This window comes from Cucurbita moschata, unplaced genomic scaffold (assembly GCF_002738365.1).
Source record: "Cucurbita moschata cultivar Rifu unplaced genomic scaffold, Cmos_1.0 Cmo_Scf00003, whole genome shotgun sequence".
In the NCBI taxonomy this organism is placed as follows: Eukaryota; Viridiplantae; Streptophyta; class Magnoliopsida; order Cucurbitales; family Cucurbitaceae; genus Cucurbita; species Cucurbita moschata.
Genome location: NW_019268519.1, coordinates 46,618 through 63,590, shown reverse-complemented (window position 1 = coordinate 63,590; position 16,973 = coordinate 46,618). Strand labels below are relative to the sequence as shown.

Sequence of the window (16,973 nt, the reverse complement as noted above, 5' to 3'; positions counted from 1 at the left end):
TCCGGATTCGAATCTATAAAGATGAACTTCATTCACTTGACACCAATCAAATAATCACTTCTTCATTCACTTAACACCAATCAAATAATCACTTGGTTGAAATCTAACTTTTAAGGTTAGGTTGGACTTGACCCAAGTTTACAATCCAACACAACCCAACCTTCTATTTTCGTCTATTTTCGAATTGAATTGTGCGGAATCAATGAATAGGATTTCATTTTTTTTAGTTTATTTAAAAAAAATCATACTTACCAACCATACATATTAATGTAATAGCTAAAATATCATAAAATTCAAATATTAAACCTTCACAAGTCTAACATCTATTACAACAAATATTCTTCATTTTGGTTTGGTTGAGTTGGTTTGGAGTGTGAACCCTAAGTATTCAACCCAACTCAACTCTTATAATTTGGGTTGAGTAGTCTAATCTAGGATGTTCGGTATATATAAACTACATCCAAAGTGGATAGATAGTATTATGAATTCAGTATACTGATAATTAAAGGTTATTAATTGTTGGTGTATGAACACAAAAATGGATATAATCGAGTTGCGTGTGTGATTAGATAAAAGACGAACCATTTAGCATGTTAGACACGAGCCTCAAAATGGCAGATATTCTCTTGCAAGGAACTCCACCATTCGCAATTCCTTTAAGCTCTACAAATCTAAGCGCTAATCTCTCTTTATTACTTGATATTCACCGCTGCCCTTTTCTAGCCCTTTCCCCATTTTATTGTTAAGCCCCCGTCGTGGTTGGTCTCCTACTAATCAAATTCCAGTCTGTTATCATCAGATCAATTGGAAGCTGATATAGTGGGGCATTGGGTAAATAGGAAACAAAGTGAAAGGCCTACAAGGATGACCTTTAAGGCAAAGAAAATTAACGACGTAATGTTCTAAATACATAAATAACTACACTGATAGAATTTGCATAAAAACGTGCATTTAATTAAAACATGCTCCACCGACGGACCTTCCTTCAATAAGCATAAGTCAACACTTACGAGAGCTAAAGATGGTTGAAACTTAAAAGAGGATAGAACCAGGCTGGAAGCAGAAGCAGAAGCAGAATCTAGGTGTTAAAATGATTCACATTGTGCAACTATGACATTACATCCAATTATTCAAAGTTCGGTACTTGCAACCAATTACATGGAATGCCTACTTTTTTGTTTCATCCAGACTTAAGAGGCAGTGCTCCAAACCGAGCCCTTCCTCTTGGAATTTCAGGGACGCAGCTAGTTGACATCGAAAGCAGAAACTCAACAACACCTACATATCAAAAACTACAATGGGCTACACCATTTCAGTTCGGTAATTTTCTTATCAAGATGTAAGATAATCTGATTTGGGCAATGCATCAACTTTAAAAAATGAACAATATTTCCACAAGTCTAGACCCTTTTTCTTTTGGTTTAAATTGAACAATAGATCCAAGAAAATATGTTTGTCTTGTAACCGGAACATCTTCCTCCCGTTGAGATCCATTAACTGTTTTGGAATCGTTTCATAATGATGATGCTCATATCCATATAGCGTTGTGCACAGTTAGATAGACAGTTAGATTCACTGGAGCTGAACTTACTCCCAGGCGTACCAGTGATACACTTGTCCCAACACACACTAGTAAGCTTAGCCACCATCTCCGCAACCATGGCTCTTTGCTTCTCTTCCTGTTAATCAAAATGACCAAATACTTTACCAATAGCATTAAATTTTGACAAATAGAAGTCAACAACAAAGCATCCTGCTATCTACACTCTCGAAGGGAGGGGTCAAATCCAGAAATGAAAACGCTGGAGGTTGTGCAGTTTAAGGGCAGGCAACACAGATTTCGGAGTCAACAAATTGCCCCCATGGAATGTTAAACCAATAAAAACACAATGTCAATGGCATTCAATTATGAAAATTATCAAATTGAAGATATTATGCAAACTTAAATCATACTTTAAAAAGAAACATGACTGTAACCTCAAATTCATACAAACTCAGATCTTTTAAGTGATATGAACCCAAGGAACTCTATAGCCTATTATAACTTGCATGGTGGTTGTACATATTGAATATATTTGTACGGAAAATGTTTCTTTCTGTTTCCTAGAAAACCCATATTGACAACTCAGCGCCATGTATCGTTCCAAGATTAGGATACATTCATATTCCACAAAGTAGTACAATCATCAAGTGGCATCTCTGAAGTCTTCAGCCCAAATTACACCCTCAAAGCTCGTCTTGAAGGAAATTAAGAAGTTGCTTCTACAACCTAGAGAGTTCAAACTCTTCGATATAAAATATAATCAAAGTATGTTTCTCCTAGGCTCAGTGAATCTAACTAAAATCTGAAAATATAACAGGCTACTTTCAAGAGGTTAATGCTTGTCATTTAACCGGGTCAATATGAACCTCTGTTTCAAGCACTCTGTTCATTGCAGTTACGTAACAGTTTCTTGCAAAAGTATTACAATCAATTTGACACTAAATGGTTCATGAATACATATCAGAGCTGTCACTCCCCTATAAATTAGAAAGCAAAGAAACAGTCTTAACTGATATCAATTTCACCACCCTCGCACATTCTACAAAGTAAACAGGGGATGAATACAGAGACAATAAAAAAAGCAACCAAATAGCATATTCATGTCAAAAGAAAATCAGAAATTCTCTATGTTCGGATTTCATATCATAGATATGTATATGATATTGAGTTCAAAGACGAGAAACAATTAGAGATCAAGAGTTGCAGTCTTTTTTATGGTTCGATCCCACACGAATCAGAACGTAGAAGTGACAATTAAAAGAAGGCGATAAGGAACTCACATTGATAAAATTCATCAGCTCTGGGGAGTTAAGAGACGAGGAATCCATGGCAACTTAGGAAGGTTGAAGGCCGCCAAACGATTGAGTCTGTAAAGCCCGCGAATGCTCCCAGCCGTGCTGACTGAAAAACCCTAACGCCCAGGAAAGGAGAAAGTGGGAGGAAAACGTGAGTCTGCCTTCGTGATGGGCGACAAAAGCCAGGCCTAACAAACCTCAATTGGGCTGTAGTCCGTTTCAAAGCCAGGCCTAATGGGCCTACGTCGGCTTTCTTGATTGGTTTCAGTCAGCCATGATTGAGCTCTTAAATTGTTAAAAATATGATACTTTTTTTGTTACCTTTGACTGAGTTCATACTTTTCCTGTTTAAGATTTCGTATTTTCGTTCTCCTGAATAAAAGTTTATAAATAACAGAATGTCAACTCATTATTTGCCCCCTCCATCTCATAAAAAATCATGAAAATAGTGTTAGAAGATTGTTGAGTTGAAGTCCCGCATTGACTAATTAAGAGAATGACGCGTTAGACTAGTTAAGAAGATGATCATCTACATTGGTATAAAGCCTTTGAGGACTATCAAAAGTAAAGTCATGAAAACTTATGCTCAAAGTGAACAATATCATACCATTATGGAGGGTCGTGGTTCTTAACATGGTATCAAAACCATGTCGAGGGGAGAATCATGGGTTTAAAAGTATAAGGGAGTACACACATTAGCCAGGAGAACTTATGCTCAAAGTAGACAATAACATGATTAGTTCAAGTACTCGTAAGTCACAAGCCCTCTAACCAAAATGAAACATTTGTCTTTGAGCAGTTCGTATAAAATGAATGTAGGGCAACAAGATCAATAAATTACATGTATCCCACTAAGCTACCTGAGTCACAACCAGCAACATATTCAGGTCTTCAAGGTTTGTCTTCAGATTTTAATGTCATCACAACCAGATGACTATGCACTGCATGCCTGCAGACAACTCGTACATTTTCTTGCTTCTGTCCTTAGTTGACTGCATCCAAGATTCCAAATTAGCTCTTAATAAGTTGTTTTGAGAACGTGCAAAAGATGTCCAGCGACCTAGAGATGGGCTCTTACGGCAGACAGCATGTAGCATTAGTAACTTGAACATGGAATATCTAGGCCAGTTTGTGCAGTCCAATGTTCAGGTCAGATGAAATGGAAATAAGAAGTGGAAGAGAATGGGGCCAAACAGCTTTGAAGACACGTTTCTGATGAGCTTTAATCGATCGAGATGGCATGTGAGAATTATATCTGATATCAAAAACATGAATTACAGGATCTGCCGAACCAGACGTTAGGTGTAAACCATCAGGAGACCATGCCTGACTTATCAGAGCTGATTGAGATTCACTGCTTTCTTGTTTCCACCCAAAACCGTGGACTTCTTTCTTTTCCAATCGAATGTCAAATAACCGAAGTTGCTTCTCTGGACTCCTGCATAATAAAACCACCATTGAAAATATTTATTAATTTAGGATTGAGTCCCATTCAGGAGAAGTATTTCACTATGGCATCTAATAAAAGTGTTTTTTTTTTCTTTTTAAGGAAAAAAATTCAATTGGTAACATATTTACATTTTAATAAGCAAGAAAAAACCATTGAGAAAGAAGCTATGCGTGTGTTCATAAACATTGAAGACAGTTGCAAAGAATGATAACTAAGAATTTTAGCAATAAATAGGCACTTCTCACCCTGTTTGGACCATGAACAAGTTAAAGTCACATGGATTTGGCAAGACACTCATACATTTAGTCTCTAGTTGATGCTTGAAGAGTACACTTCCTGCTTGAACATCAAAACCAAGGATTCTCTTGTCTGCACCAGCAGATAGTACGATCTGCTTCATCTGCATCCCAGAGACACCCATGACAGCTGAAGAGTGCATGTTTCGGTGCAAAAGCTCTGGTTTCCATGTGTTCTCTTTATCTTTCATATTCCATAGAATGACAGCATGGTCACTGCCACCAGTAATGAACGGGACAGATTCCCAAGGCAAGAAACTAATGCTGTTGATAGTGCCTTTAACATGAGGCTTGTCCTCTAAGAAAGTCACACAGCCACTCTGTCAATAGATGTAAACACAGAAAAAACTGCCTCAAACTCTAATGTTATAAAATAATATTCTTGTGAGGAAACAGCATAGTTTTCAGCACCAATATATTGTATCACATGGAACCAAGGATGCTTAAAATAGAATGAGAAGCAACTTACCTCTTTAGTCCTATTGAAATTCAAGATTGATATTTGAGAGTCTCCACCATCAGCATTGTACACGGAAAATAGGCTGTTTCCCTCTGGATGCCATGCCATATCTTCCGGCCATCTCCTCTGCTTTTGAGACATACAATCGGTAGTACAAAGAAGAGAGGCAAATGACCTGGAAAAGGAAAATGAGTGATGTGGGCTGCAATAAACGAACTTTAGAATCCAATGTAGGACTTCATATCTAAGACCACTAAAACGAGCACCACGGTACTAATATGCTTAGGTAATCAAAATAATATTTTCATTGACATCTAAGAGAAGTTGTCGGCTAGAGAAACTTTCTTTCAGGACAAAATAGACCAAAGAATGTTTTTGACAATAACCACAGTAAACTGTAAGCAATGAGATTAAAACCCATCATATTAAATTTATTGACTATATCATTGTAGAAAAGAATTGGCATTAAGCATTTTGGGTAGGTAAGAAAGATTGAACTATAGCATATTTCCATCAGCCTTGTTCTTTCAACTACTAATATCATAATTAAAATTAGCCATAGTACGTAGAGAACCAAACAAGTACGTTCAACAATATAATAGTTTCCCGGATTTAACCAATTCTTTAGAACTCAAGGACATAGTCAACGGTTTAACCTTTTATCTTATATAAAATTACTCAATAGTTTTTAGCCTATATTTTGAAAACAAAGATTCAGATTTGCCATTACTTTCTGCCGAATCTTAAAACCTCAATAACCACAACTAACTAACAAATGCAGTTAAATAAAGTGAGTTTAAATATTTAAAGATTGAAACAAAGGTTTTATTAGTCCCATCAATGGCATTTATTGAAATGTTTAAAGATTGAAACAAGGGTTTTATTAGTCCCAATATTCAGTTTGGATTTGTTTAAGCAGGTAGGAAAATAGGGGAGCAAGACGTACCCCTTGGACTGAACTTGCCACAAGTTGATCACTCCATCCAAAGCACTACAGAAGTCCCAACATCAAGCAGTTGTTAGATTCTTTGGTAATCCCAACGCTTACCATCTTGTACATTATGCATATGGCATTTGATGCAGAGGTTTCATAACATGAAAAAATAATTCCTCCCAAATAAAACCATATTTTTCATTCATTTATCGTTTGTATCTCGTTAAAAAACAAGAAAAGAATTCAATTAATATGTTGATAGGAATGCCATTAGGATGGAATTAGGAATATTATTCAAGTACTAAGAGTATATTGGTAATTATTTAGAGAAGTCATTATGGTGATTTGTTATAGATAAAGTGGGTTGGAAAGGAGGGTAAGCATTCATTTAGTTGGTTTAGGCTTGAGTGAGAGTGTTCGAGAGAGAGCGTCTGCATACCTCGAATTACTTTAACTATCTTGTAATTCAGTTATCTTTAATATTTCAATATATTTGGGTTCTATCAAATCTTATATATGTGCATTTGCACTCTTTCAGATACATCTACATTTATATTCATTCTAATATAACAATACCTGGTAACAAAAAGCTGGTCGTTAATTGGACATGGAGCAAGGCTTCTCAGTTTTCTCTTGTGCTGACTAGAAAAATAATAACTAGCATTGCATTGGGCGGTCAACGGAGAAGAGCTGCTACGTACTAATGCAATCAATTCTTTGTGCTCTTTTTGCTCTAACATAGACAAAACAAACGTCATGAGCCCAAAAAAGGGAGGGAGAGGATCTGCGTTGTTGCATACTACTTCCTCAGAAACTAATGGAGTAGCCTGTAAAAGGATAGCACTTAAACAGAGGGTTGAAGCATTACCAAACTTTCTTTTTCTTCTATTACTTTGATCTTCAAGAACTCTCCCGGTAGAAGAAGGGATACAAGGTTTGTCTTGTTCAGCCACAATGGCAAGATTAGAGTGATTGAGAACTGAAGGGCTGTGACTGGAACTAATAAATCGTTTTGCTTCGGAACCTGACAGCATTAGAACATCGGAGATAGTTGGAATTATAGCAATAGCAAAATGCTGTGTAAATTAACTAGGAAGATTATATAACAACCCCCATTTGCATGAATAGGACTGGGTGATCTCGGCTCAGCCTTTACACATTTGAATCCACAATCCTGAGAAGTTATTGATGGCAAAGTATGACGTGGACCTCGAAAGCGGGCCAACATAGATTCAGATTCCTGTAACCGCTTCTCTGCTTCCTCTAGCTGTAGAAGTTTTCCGAATGCATATGAACTAATAATCTCTTTTTCAAATATATTTCACAAGACCTAATAAGAAAGCTTGTCCAATGTGCACTAAAATTAAATGAATATAGCATTTCAGCGTTCATTTCTGATATATAGTAGATAGAAAGGAACCTGTCCAGAATTTCAAACTAAAGTTGGATAGTGTTTAGCGTTCTTGACATTGTTGCGGATCGGGTGTAATTACTACGAAGATGGAATGTGATATGAAAATTAATAGTGAAAGGTAGAGAAAAAGAAAAGTAAAAACCTGACGAGTGTAGTAGGAAATACGCTGCTGGAGATGGTGGACTTCACGAGTACGATGATCGACTAGAGCCACCAGTGCCGCCTCTTGCTCGTCGGCGGTGTAGTTGCATTCATCTGCTTCTGCCGCATCCATTTCAGGCGAGTGGGCACACCAGAGCTCCTCCAATCTGGGTTTCTTCACAGGCTGGGTCATTCCTATTTCCTCTTCTGTTCGCCCTACGCTTTTCCCGCCACCGCCTAGAGAAGCAAATTTTATCTTCATAACACCGCGGCTACCCTTTTATTTTAGTTCTAAAACATTGGGGGTCGGGATTTGTTAAAAAGATTATTGAACTTATCAAGATTATATATATTTAATTAAAATGGTAGATCACAAATTCGGCCTCTGAAAAATAAAACATTAAATAATTCCCTTTAGTTTCACAAAATCACATAAAAGAGAGCTCCGGCCTTAAAATATGCAATTGAAAATAAAGGCAAAAATCTAAATTTGAAAATAATACCAACTAAATTCTAATTTTTTTTTTCCAAACTATTAGACCAAATTTATATGAGATCTCTCCTGAAGGCTTAATTCACAAGCATGCAAGTAAATCAGGTGAAGATATCATCAAGAAGCAAACAAATTCAAATTCATAATGCTATAAATATGATATTGCTATGATATTGGTTGATCAGCTGAGGAAAGCACCAAGTCTGCTTATTCAGCTAAAACAGTGCATTCTAGTAAGTAAAACAGTGCATTCTAGTAAGTAAAACAGTGCATTATAGTAAGTATGGTTAATAACAAATTTAGAATGTAGAGTACATATTAGTTTGTCTCAATATTTACGGGTTTCAATATTGACGGGACAAAAACAAAGTTACACATCTCACTAAAGTACATGGTCCTGAGCGAGTTGTGTAGTCCTGGGAACTACATACACAGAATGTCTCGCACGGATTGTCAAACATGAAATCACCAGCCAACTAGAGTAGCCAATACCAAGCTACAACCAAACCACCCGATATCCATACGAAGTCGATGCAGTTCAACCATCAAATCGGGTCTCCAACTCCACACGTTGGCCATTCGATGCCTTTCTAAATGTGAGGCAACGAACAAGAGCAAGGTCAAGCAACGAGATCCACTTCATCAGGGTGTGGGGGAACCACATCTAGCCTCAGCATGCTCCTATATTGATCTGGAATAGGTGCTCCTGCTTGCAGGCACAGCTCTACAACAGCAGGAACTTTGCCGTAAAATCTTTTCAACTTGTTATCCAAAGGAGGCCCCTTCAAATCTCTGACATGCCATACATGATTTGGACCCACAATATCGTCTATCGTTGCCTCCTGCCATGCATGCAACCCGTTGCGAGACTGATGCTTTGAAGCTCTACATATTCTCACCTTATGCCCCTTAGGACCAACCTGGACCTCGGGACAGTATCCACATGTCTGCACCCTATACTTTTCCATTATTTTCTTTGCTCCGGATACCATTTCAACCCACGAGTTTAGTGTCATGATGCTTAACTTCCTTAACTCCCTGTTCTCTTCATGTTGTTGGTCCAATGTGTTACTAATTTTCCATGAGAATGAACACCTGCTGCCTCCTTCATGTTCTATCCCATGATCAGGCTTTACAGAAACGCCTGTTTTCACCTCATTCGTTTCCTTCACCGACTCGAAATCTACAATTCTCCCTTCAATACTGTACACAGGTTTTGTTCGTCTTTTAGAAGGGTATTTCTCAAGATCAACACCAGCTTGGATGCAAAGCTCCAATAGAGCAGGTATCCTTGGTATCACATACCTCTCCTCGTGCCCAACTCTTGGTTTCCCTACACGATCATAAAGATGGTAACACTTGGGGAAAAAAACCACGTCTTGAGCTCCTCCCTTTCTCCAAACGTGAGTAGCACTTCGAAGCCCACTCTTTGGACCATTGCAAGTTCTAATTTCATGACCTACATGTCCAATATGAACCTCGAAGCAAAACCTAAGGAGAACAATCATCAGCAAGTTAATTAGCCAACAACGATGGGGGAGATTGTACAAGTTACAACACTGCACTTAAAACATGGTCCACACTTTAATGAATTTATGTAACGGCACAACCCTGCCGCTAGCAGATATTGTCCCTTTTGGGCTTCCCCTCAAGACTTTAAAACGCGCCTTTTAGAGTTGCACAACGGAACTAGTGCTCATCCAGATACTGTCCTCTTTCGGCTTTCCCTTCCGGGCTTCCCCTCAAAAATTTTCTTGGACTTTCCCTTGTAGGCTTCTCCATGACGCGTATGCTAGAGAAAGGTTTCTACACTCTTCTTATAAATAAAGGGTGTTTCGTTCTCCTTCCTAACCAACATGGGATATCACAATTTATGAGTTTGCTTCAAATGGTGGGGGTGGTGGGGGGTTAAGTTCCCAATGGATAATATGCATCCTAGTAAAATACAGACCCTAGAGAATAGCTGAACTTAGCACAAACAAAGTTGTTTAGCCTTCCTTTCCAACCAAACATGGTACCTCAAATTAGAACTCACTGTCCTCTAAACCAAATTAACCAGACAACCATATTAACTCACTGTCCTCTAAACAAAGTTCTCTAGGCAACGGGTCCTTTCAACTCCTATTAACCACTAGTTACGCAATAGTCCTTGCAAATATAATTATAGTTCAGGGTAGGCAAGGGATAAGAAGGATCACTCAGACATAGTGGAGAATACGTCAAAGATAGAAATTATACAACAGGCACCTGCATCTTTGAATGGGAATGACCTCCAAGAGTTTTGATATGCCGAAGCGGAGGGAGTTCCAAGCTAGGTACACATTTTGAGCTACATCGACAAGATCAGGCACCAGCAATCCATTGTCGGGGGGGTCTTCGAGCATCCTACAAGGCTGCGCATTTCTGGCTTCTCTCTCCTCTTTTGCTCTTCGAATCAAAAGCTTCATAGGAGTGGGAAACGGTTTTCTGTCGGACTTCCGCTCACGGGGTCTGGGCAAATCTACATATGAGGGATCAGGAGCGTCAGGAAGTTCAAATTTCTCTGCCGTCTGGGTGAACTTGAAGGATCGGTGAAATGGATTCAGAGGAATAAGTGGACCCCTTTGGACGAACGCCCTGGTCTGTCGCAGCATTCGAGAGTTTGGGACGAATTCGTGACTCACTGCAAGTGCGAACCTCAAGCGGACTGGAAACGAGGAAGTGAAGGAGAAATTCGTAGGATGGGGCGACAAAAGGAAGGCCCAACCAATAAACTCATAAATTGGGCACTCGTTTGGGAGCTTAGGAAAGGCCCAACCAATAAACTCATAAATTGGCACTCGTCTGTTTGGGAGCTTTAGGAAAGGCCCAACCAATAAACTCTTAAATTGGGCACTCGTCTGTTTGGGAGCTTAGGGATGGCCCAACCAATAAACTCTTAAATTGGGCATCTTAGGAAAGGCCCAACCAATAAACCCTTAAATTGGGGTCTGTTTGGGAGCTTAGGAAAGGCCCAAATGATACCAAACGGGCCCAATGCAACCGGTAACAACCGCAAGGGAAAGACGGCGGTCGGAATGGGGTGAAAGGAAAAGGCAGCATCTTCAACGCGAAGAAAAGTACAATTGGAAATCGACTTTTGTAGCAACCTTTCCTTTTTCTGCTTTTGCTTTCTGGAAAATTTAAAATAGAACAGAAAATAAAGAATCCAGAGCTTTGATGATCAATCTTTCTTTCCCACCCAACTTTTGAAAACCCATAAACTAAGTTTGCGAAAGGAGGCCGCTCTTTCATTTCCTGCACGGAGCTTTATGTGTCATCTTTCCACTCATCGGTCCATACAAAATGGAGACAAATTCAACTGAGAGGGCAGGATTGATGCAATGGGGTTATAAATGTGGTGGGATTTTGGGTGATGAGTTGAGTACTGATGGATAAGTTGAAGTTCGGGAGAGATGGAATGAGGGGATTGCCCCCTGGGTTCCGATTTCAGCCGACGGAAGAAGAGCTTGTGTTTGAGTATCTAAAATGCAAGGTCTTCTCCTGCGCCTTGCCTGCTTCCATCATTCCAGAGGTCAATGTTTGCCACTTCGATCCTTGGGAGGTTCCAGGTGAGATTTGTTTCACTGCATTTAGGGCGTTGTGTTGACTTAAAAGTGATGATGGATAAATAATGCATGCAGGTGGGGATTGGGAGGTGGAACAGAGGTGCACATACTTGTTCATCAACAAGGAAGAAACAGGAAAGAAGAATGGAAGATGGGTGTGGACTCCGAGTGGGTACTGGAAGGCCAAACCCAAAGGGCGTGAAAGGAGAATAGTAAGCTCCAGTAGTAGCAGTCAGAGCGTGAGTGTGGGGATGAAGAAGACTCTGGTTTTCTACGCCAATAATAGGAACAGAGGTGGGAGTAGGACAGGGTGGGTTATGCATCAGTATCGCCTCATCGCCACTCACCCTAAAACTCATACTCCAACTGTATTGAATAACATGAACAAGTGGGCTATTTGCCGCATCTTTTGGAGGAAACTCCAATCCAATAGATATAATCATCATCTGCAACTCCAATATTATTCTATGTCTACGAACCATTCCGACGGCAACGCCTCCGCCTCAGCCGCCTCCCCCGCCCCCTCCACCACCTCATCCTCTTCCAGTACTTCCACCAGTTTCTTCGCCAGCTCTGTCCAACAAAAGTCTGACGATGATTTTTCTGCTTCTTAATTATATTTATTTATATATATTTCATACTTCTTTTTTGTTTCCAATCTGTATTAAGATATTACCTATTTAAATGAACTATTTTCAACAAAAGTTAACTACCCTACTTACTATTTATTCATTAGATTAGATATGGATCCGGCCATAAACCATATTTACATTCCCTTTAATCAACTTATCATTAACATTAAGCCTACTGTAATTATTCATATATTATATATTAAAAATAATAACTAATTTAAATAAACCTATATCAACTAGCAAGTATTAATATCATTTTTATTAAACCAACTTATTATGATATTCAATAATAAATAACTTTATTTGAATATTTAATTTATATCAACAAATAACAACTAATATCATTTTTATTAAACCAACTTATTATGATATTCAATAATAAATAACTTTATTTGAATATTTAATTTATATCAACAAATAACAACCAACAAAAATAGATGTGTAAACATAAATTTTTTGTGTCAAATAAAAATATTTTATTTTCAACCAGTGAAATAACATCTAATTAAAATTCGAATTTAACCAAATATACACGTAATAAAAGAATAAATTATATGATATATATAAGAGTTGTAAAGTCATTGAGACGATGATATAATGAGCAAGAGTTGTAAAGTAGCAAAACAAAAAAAGTTGGGGAAGATGAGGAATAAAATTGGTAAACGTTTTGTAAAACGAATAAAATTAGTCTCTTTAAAAAAATTGGTAAACGTTTTGATTTTCTTTTTCCCCAATTCTCCTAAACATTATACATATACTGCGCTTCCGGGGTTATTTCGTCTTTTCGGCAGTTAAACGTCTTTGTTGAACTCTAAAAAAAAAAATTTTAAAAATGCCAAAAAGACGAAATGGTCCCCAGCGGGAGTTGTCCACGTGATTGTAAAAAGAATTATAAATTAGTTATTCATGTTTTGTTTTTGGAAATTAAAATGAGAAAATGAATGTTCGGTGAGGAGGAGGAATCCCAAGTTTGAAGAGCAGCCCTGTGTGAGGTTGGAGATCGAGGCCCTGTCGAACGCAAAGTAAGAGCTTCATAATTCCCGGCAAATCGTAGGTCCAGATGATTACCATCCCGTACTTGACCGCCTTGACCACCTATTTTAGCTATGGTCTCCTCTTCGTCTTTGGTCAATTCCGCGATTTTTTCAGAAAGATTTTTGATTGGTGGAACTCTAGCAATCTTCAGGTCCGCGCCGGCGCCAATCTCCCATCCCTGATTTTTCTTTTTCCTATTCTCAATGCGCATCCCTTCCCTAATTCTTCCACTTCCTTCCGCAGGGCTACGCTCCGATCTGCTTAGGACTCGAGGATTTTTACATCCGTCGCCTTTATCTTCGCATTCAAGTATGCATTTCGTTTTTAATTCACCTTCTGGAATAACATTTCTTGCTGTTTCTTTGTTTTTTAAGTTTCAAATTATCCATTTTGCCTGCTTCGCTTTCCCTCTCGCACATTCTTTCTATTAACAATCTTGTTAAGCCGCACTGCAGTGCATGAAATCTTGATTACTCTACTTACTGCTCATCATCTTGAGTTCAAATATTTTATTAGAAAAACTGGACCTCCTTCATCATGATTCCAACTACAATCCAATAGCTCGATATATTTCCAGTAAACGTTCAAGAATTCTTACGTATTTTACTTCCATCAACTACGAGGAGCCTCATTTTATCCATATTCTTGTACTTTTTTTTTCGAGCAGGACTGTTTTGGAAGACCTATAGCAAGCGCGCCAGATGCTTGGATTGATGTGGTTGAGCGTTACTCCAATGACTATAACAAGACGCTGAAGTTTGTCTCTGATGAACCCCCTACGGGCTGCTACATTGCCTCTTTTCATTTTGTTAGATTGGATTCGAGCTATGTTTTGGAATTTTTACAATAACTCTTCAATACATTTACCATACAGGCGAACCACAAATGTCTCAAGGTGTCTGAACCTGGGATCGTACAATTACCTAGGTTTTGCCGCTGCGGATGAATATTGCACTCCTCGTGTGATTGAATCATTAAAAAGGTTCTCTCCAAGCACCTGTAGTGCTCGTGCTGATGGAGGTAACTGGAAATAATAAACTTTTGCATCATGTTTCTTCGCTGGCGTCTAGAATGTACTAATTCTCTATTTTGATCTTAGGAACCACTTCATTGCATGAAGAGTTGGAGGTATGTGTGGCTAACTTTGTTGGAAAGCCGGCTGCTCTAGTGTTTGGTATGGGCTATGCAACAAACTCTGCCATTCTCCCAGTCCTAATAGGGAAGGTAAACGGAGAGATACGAATTGAAATTTTCCTCTTGAATGTTAAATTAGAAGTGTTTGAAACTATGACCATTTGTTCAACTGCAGGGAGGGCTAATTATTAGCGATTCATTGAATCATAATTCAATAGTTAATGGTGCTCGGGGTTCAGGAGCTACAGTTCGTGTTTTTCAACATAATAGTAAGTGGTATAGAACCTCCATTGTTTCTTCTGATAATTGTAATTTCTGGTCAATGTAACAACTCTAATTTTTTGACTCACCTTTCCCCCACTTTTAGCTCCATCACATTTGGATAAAGTTTTGAGGGAGCAAATTGCGGATGGACAACCTAGGTCACACAGGCCATGGAAGAAGATAATTGTCGTAGTGGAAGGCATATACAGCATGGAAGGGGAAATATGCAAACTCCCAGAAATTGTTGCCATTTGCAAAAAATATAAAGTAATCTTCCAAGAATTATTCAATCAGACCATGAATGCTGTCCTCTGGACTAAGATTTCCCTAATCCAAGAACATATTCTTAATTGCCGTATGACTTCTTGAGATGAAAAAAAAAAAAAAAAAGATAGCGAAGCATTGACGATATTCATTATCTGCTTTTAGCTTTTCATTTTGCTTTTTATTTTTAGGCCTATGTCTATTTGGATGAGGCTCACAGCATTGGAGCAGTTGGAAAAACAGGCAGAGGTGTCTGTGAACTTTTAGGAGTGGACACAGCTGATGTAGATATCATGATGGGAACTTTTACAAAATCATTTGGATCATGTGGAGGCTACATTGCAGGATCTAAGGTTCAATTTTTTTTTTCTATTAAATACATACTTTTAACACTAAACAAGCGGAATCTATAATATTGTTAAATAAAATTAGTTGACAAAGTAGTTCTTGAAGACTCCAGCAGTATTTGTTTCATATTTTTAATTCTTACTGTTTATCACAACATGAATTGGTCTTTTATCCCTCTATATTTTTGTGCCACCCAGAGTTTACAGTTAACTAATTGGCATTTGTACTATGTTATTCCTCAGTGGGCCAGTTTGTCTAGTAGACCTCTTATTGGAAATATCAGGTTGTTGAACTTTTTTCTCTTCGGGCAATCTTTTCCAGTTTGCTTATCTCATGTATAAAAGCAGTCAGATAGGAACCAATCCTTTTTGAACATATCAGTTTGTTTAGTTCTTGGCTGTTTCTTCCAACTATTTTTTGCATTAACTTCTTAAAGTTTTATTTTGCAGCATAAAGCATTCAATTGATGAATTCATCAAATATAGTATGTGCCTTGTCATTTCAGGAACTTATAAAATATCTCAAGTACACTTGTCCTGCTCACCTTTATGCAACATCTATATCACCACCGAGTGCTCAGCAAATCATTTCTTCAATTAAAGTTATTCTTGGAGAGGATGGTTCTAGTAGAGGTTATTATAGTTTTTGTCCATAGCTTCATAATATTAGAGTGTGTTCATGTTGTCCTTAAACTAAAGGTTTCTGGTTTATAAACAAATTATTCATTTTCCCGACTAAACAGGTGCTCAGAAACTTGCTAGGATACGTGAAAACAGTAACTTTTTTAGGTCTGAGCTACAGAAAATGGGATTTGAAGTTCTAGGAGATGATGATTCTCCTGTAATGCCTATAATGCTTTACAACCCTGCAAAAATTCCTGCCTTCTCTAGGGAATGCCTCAAGCAGAATGTAAGTACATCATGTGGCTAGCCTGATAGTTTTATCCATTGTAGAAGTTCTCCATGTTTTCTAAAGGTGAGTATGATGTTACTTTGCTTGTGGTTGGACAGGTTGCGGTTGTCACTGTTGCTTTTCCAGCTACACCTCTTCTTCTGGCAAGGGCTCGCATTTGCATATCTGCATCGCATACGAAGGATGACCTCCTCGAAGCCTTAGAGGTCAGCCTTTATTTTGGTTATTGTAATTTTTTTACTTTACCATTTTTACCATGGTTAATTCTTCTTCTGTTTTTTCATATTCAAATTGTATGTCTCAGTTGAACAAAATGCTGAACTTTACAATATTTGTGCCTACCTGATTTAAAAGTGTCATCATAATAAAGAATAATTGAAGCAGCAAAATAAAGGCATTTACTTGATTTAAAAGTGTCGTCATAATAAAGAGTAAATGAAGCATCAAAATAAAGCCTTTTTTAGTTATTTAAGACAACTATCTTGTGGAAGGAAATTAGTAAGAAAATAATGACCTAGTGACAATAAAGAGCCTATCCTATTATTTAATACAGTTTGCTGCTGCCTCATCGGATATTTCGTTAAATCGTAGTTCCAAATTGTAGATGAAAGCTACAGTTGATGAATTGCTTGTTCATTATGATTATCATTGTTTCTTGGTTGAGAACATTGTTCTTTCGATTCCATTTGATAAATTTCACCCTTTCGGTTACTGTATGAGAGGTATTAGTTTTCGCGCACTCAACACCAACACCCCCCCTCCCCCCCCCCC

General features: G+C 38.0%; 5 protein-coding genes across 5 annotated transcripts in view; 2 read left to right on the top strand and 3 right to left on the bottom strand.

Annotated features, from left to right (window-relative positions):
• Positions 1-1,068: 1,068 nt before the first annotated feature.
• Positions 1,069-3,018, bottom strand: LOC111432143 (mitochondrial import inner membrane translocase subunit TIM8-like). Its single transcript, XM_023068964.1, has 2 exons — positions 2,824-3,018; positions 1,069-1,679 (listed from the first exon to the last, which is right to left on the bottom strand). The coding sequence occupies exons 1-2, from the start codon at positions 2,869-2,871 to the stop codon at positions 1,494-1,496; spliced, it is 234 nt and encodes a 77-aa protein (XP_022924732.1). The 5' UTR covers positions 2,872-3,018; the 3' UTR covers positions 1,069-1,493.
• Positions 3,019-3,493: 475 nt separating this feature from the next.
• LOC111435636 lies at positions 3,494-7,822 on the bottom strand. Its single transcript, XM_023073076.1, has 8 exons — positions 7,535-7,822; positions 7,089-7,245; positions 6,847-7,002; positions 6,555-6,711; positions 5,991-6,035; positions 5,054-5,219; positions 4,534-4,904; positions 3,494-4,276 (listed from the first exon to the last, which is right to left on the bottom strand). Exons 1-8 carry the CDS (start codon positions 7,793-7,795, stop codon positions 3,958-3,960), a joined length of 1,632 nt encoding a protein of 543 aa, XP_022928844.1. The 5' UTR covers positions 7,796-7,822; the 3' UTR covers positions 3,494-3,957.
• Positions 7,823-8,313: 491 nt separating this feature from the next.
• On the bottom strand, positions 8,314-10,790 carry LOC111435651 (APO protein 3, mitochondrial-like). Its single transcript, XM_023073099.1, has 2 exons — positions 10,274-10,790; positions 8,314-9,517 (listed from the first exon to the last, which is right to left on the bottom strand). Exons 1-2 carry the CDS (start codon positions 10,657-10,659, stop codon positions 8,647-8,649), a joined length of 1,257 nt encoding a protein of 418 aa, XP_022928867.1. The 5' UTR covers positions 10,660-10,790; the 3' UTR covers positions 8,314-8,646.
• A 206-nt stretch (positions 10,791-10,996) lies between these two features.
• On the top strand, positions 10,997-12,292 carry LOC111435663 (NAC domain-containing protein 83-like). Its single transcript, XM_023073126.1, has 2 exons — positions 10,997-11,616; positions 11,689-12,292. The coding sequence occupies exons 1-2, from the start codon at positions 11,436-11,438 to the stop codon at positions 12,225-12,227; spliced, it is 720 nt and encodes a 239-aa protein (XP_022928894.1). The 5' UTR covers positions 10,997-11,435; the 3' UTR covers positions 12,228-12,292.
• An 885-nt stretch (positions 12,293-13,177) lies between these two features.
• Positions 13,178-16,973, top strand: part of LOC111435643 (long chain base biosynthesis protein 2a-like) — a 5,418-nt gene continuing 1,622 nt past the window's right edge. Inside the window, exons 1-11 of the mRNA XM_023073087.1 lie at positions 13,178-13,431; positions 13,524-13,589; positions 13,948-14,036; positions 14,155-14,300; positions 14,380-14,504; positions 14,590-14,683; positions 14,782-14,945; positions 15,134-15,295; positions 15,796-15,922; positions 16,033-16,199; positions 16,301-16,408. Coding sequence (XP_022928855.1) covers positions 13,306-13,431; positions 13,524-13,589; positions 13,948-14,036; positions 14,155-14,300; positions 14,380-14,504; positions 14,590-14,683; positions 14,782-14,945; positions 15,134-15,295; positions 15,796-15,922; positions 16,033-16,199; positions 16,301-16,408 — 1,374 coding nt within the window. The 5' untranslated portion in view covers positions 13,178-13,305. The remainder of the gene's footprint in view (positions 13,432-13,523; positions 13,590-13,947; positions 14,037-14,154; positions 14,301-14,379; positions 14,505-14,589; positions 14,684-14,781; positions 14,946-15,133; positions 15,296-15,795; positions 15,923-16,032; positions 16,200-16,300; positions 16,409-16,973) is intronic.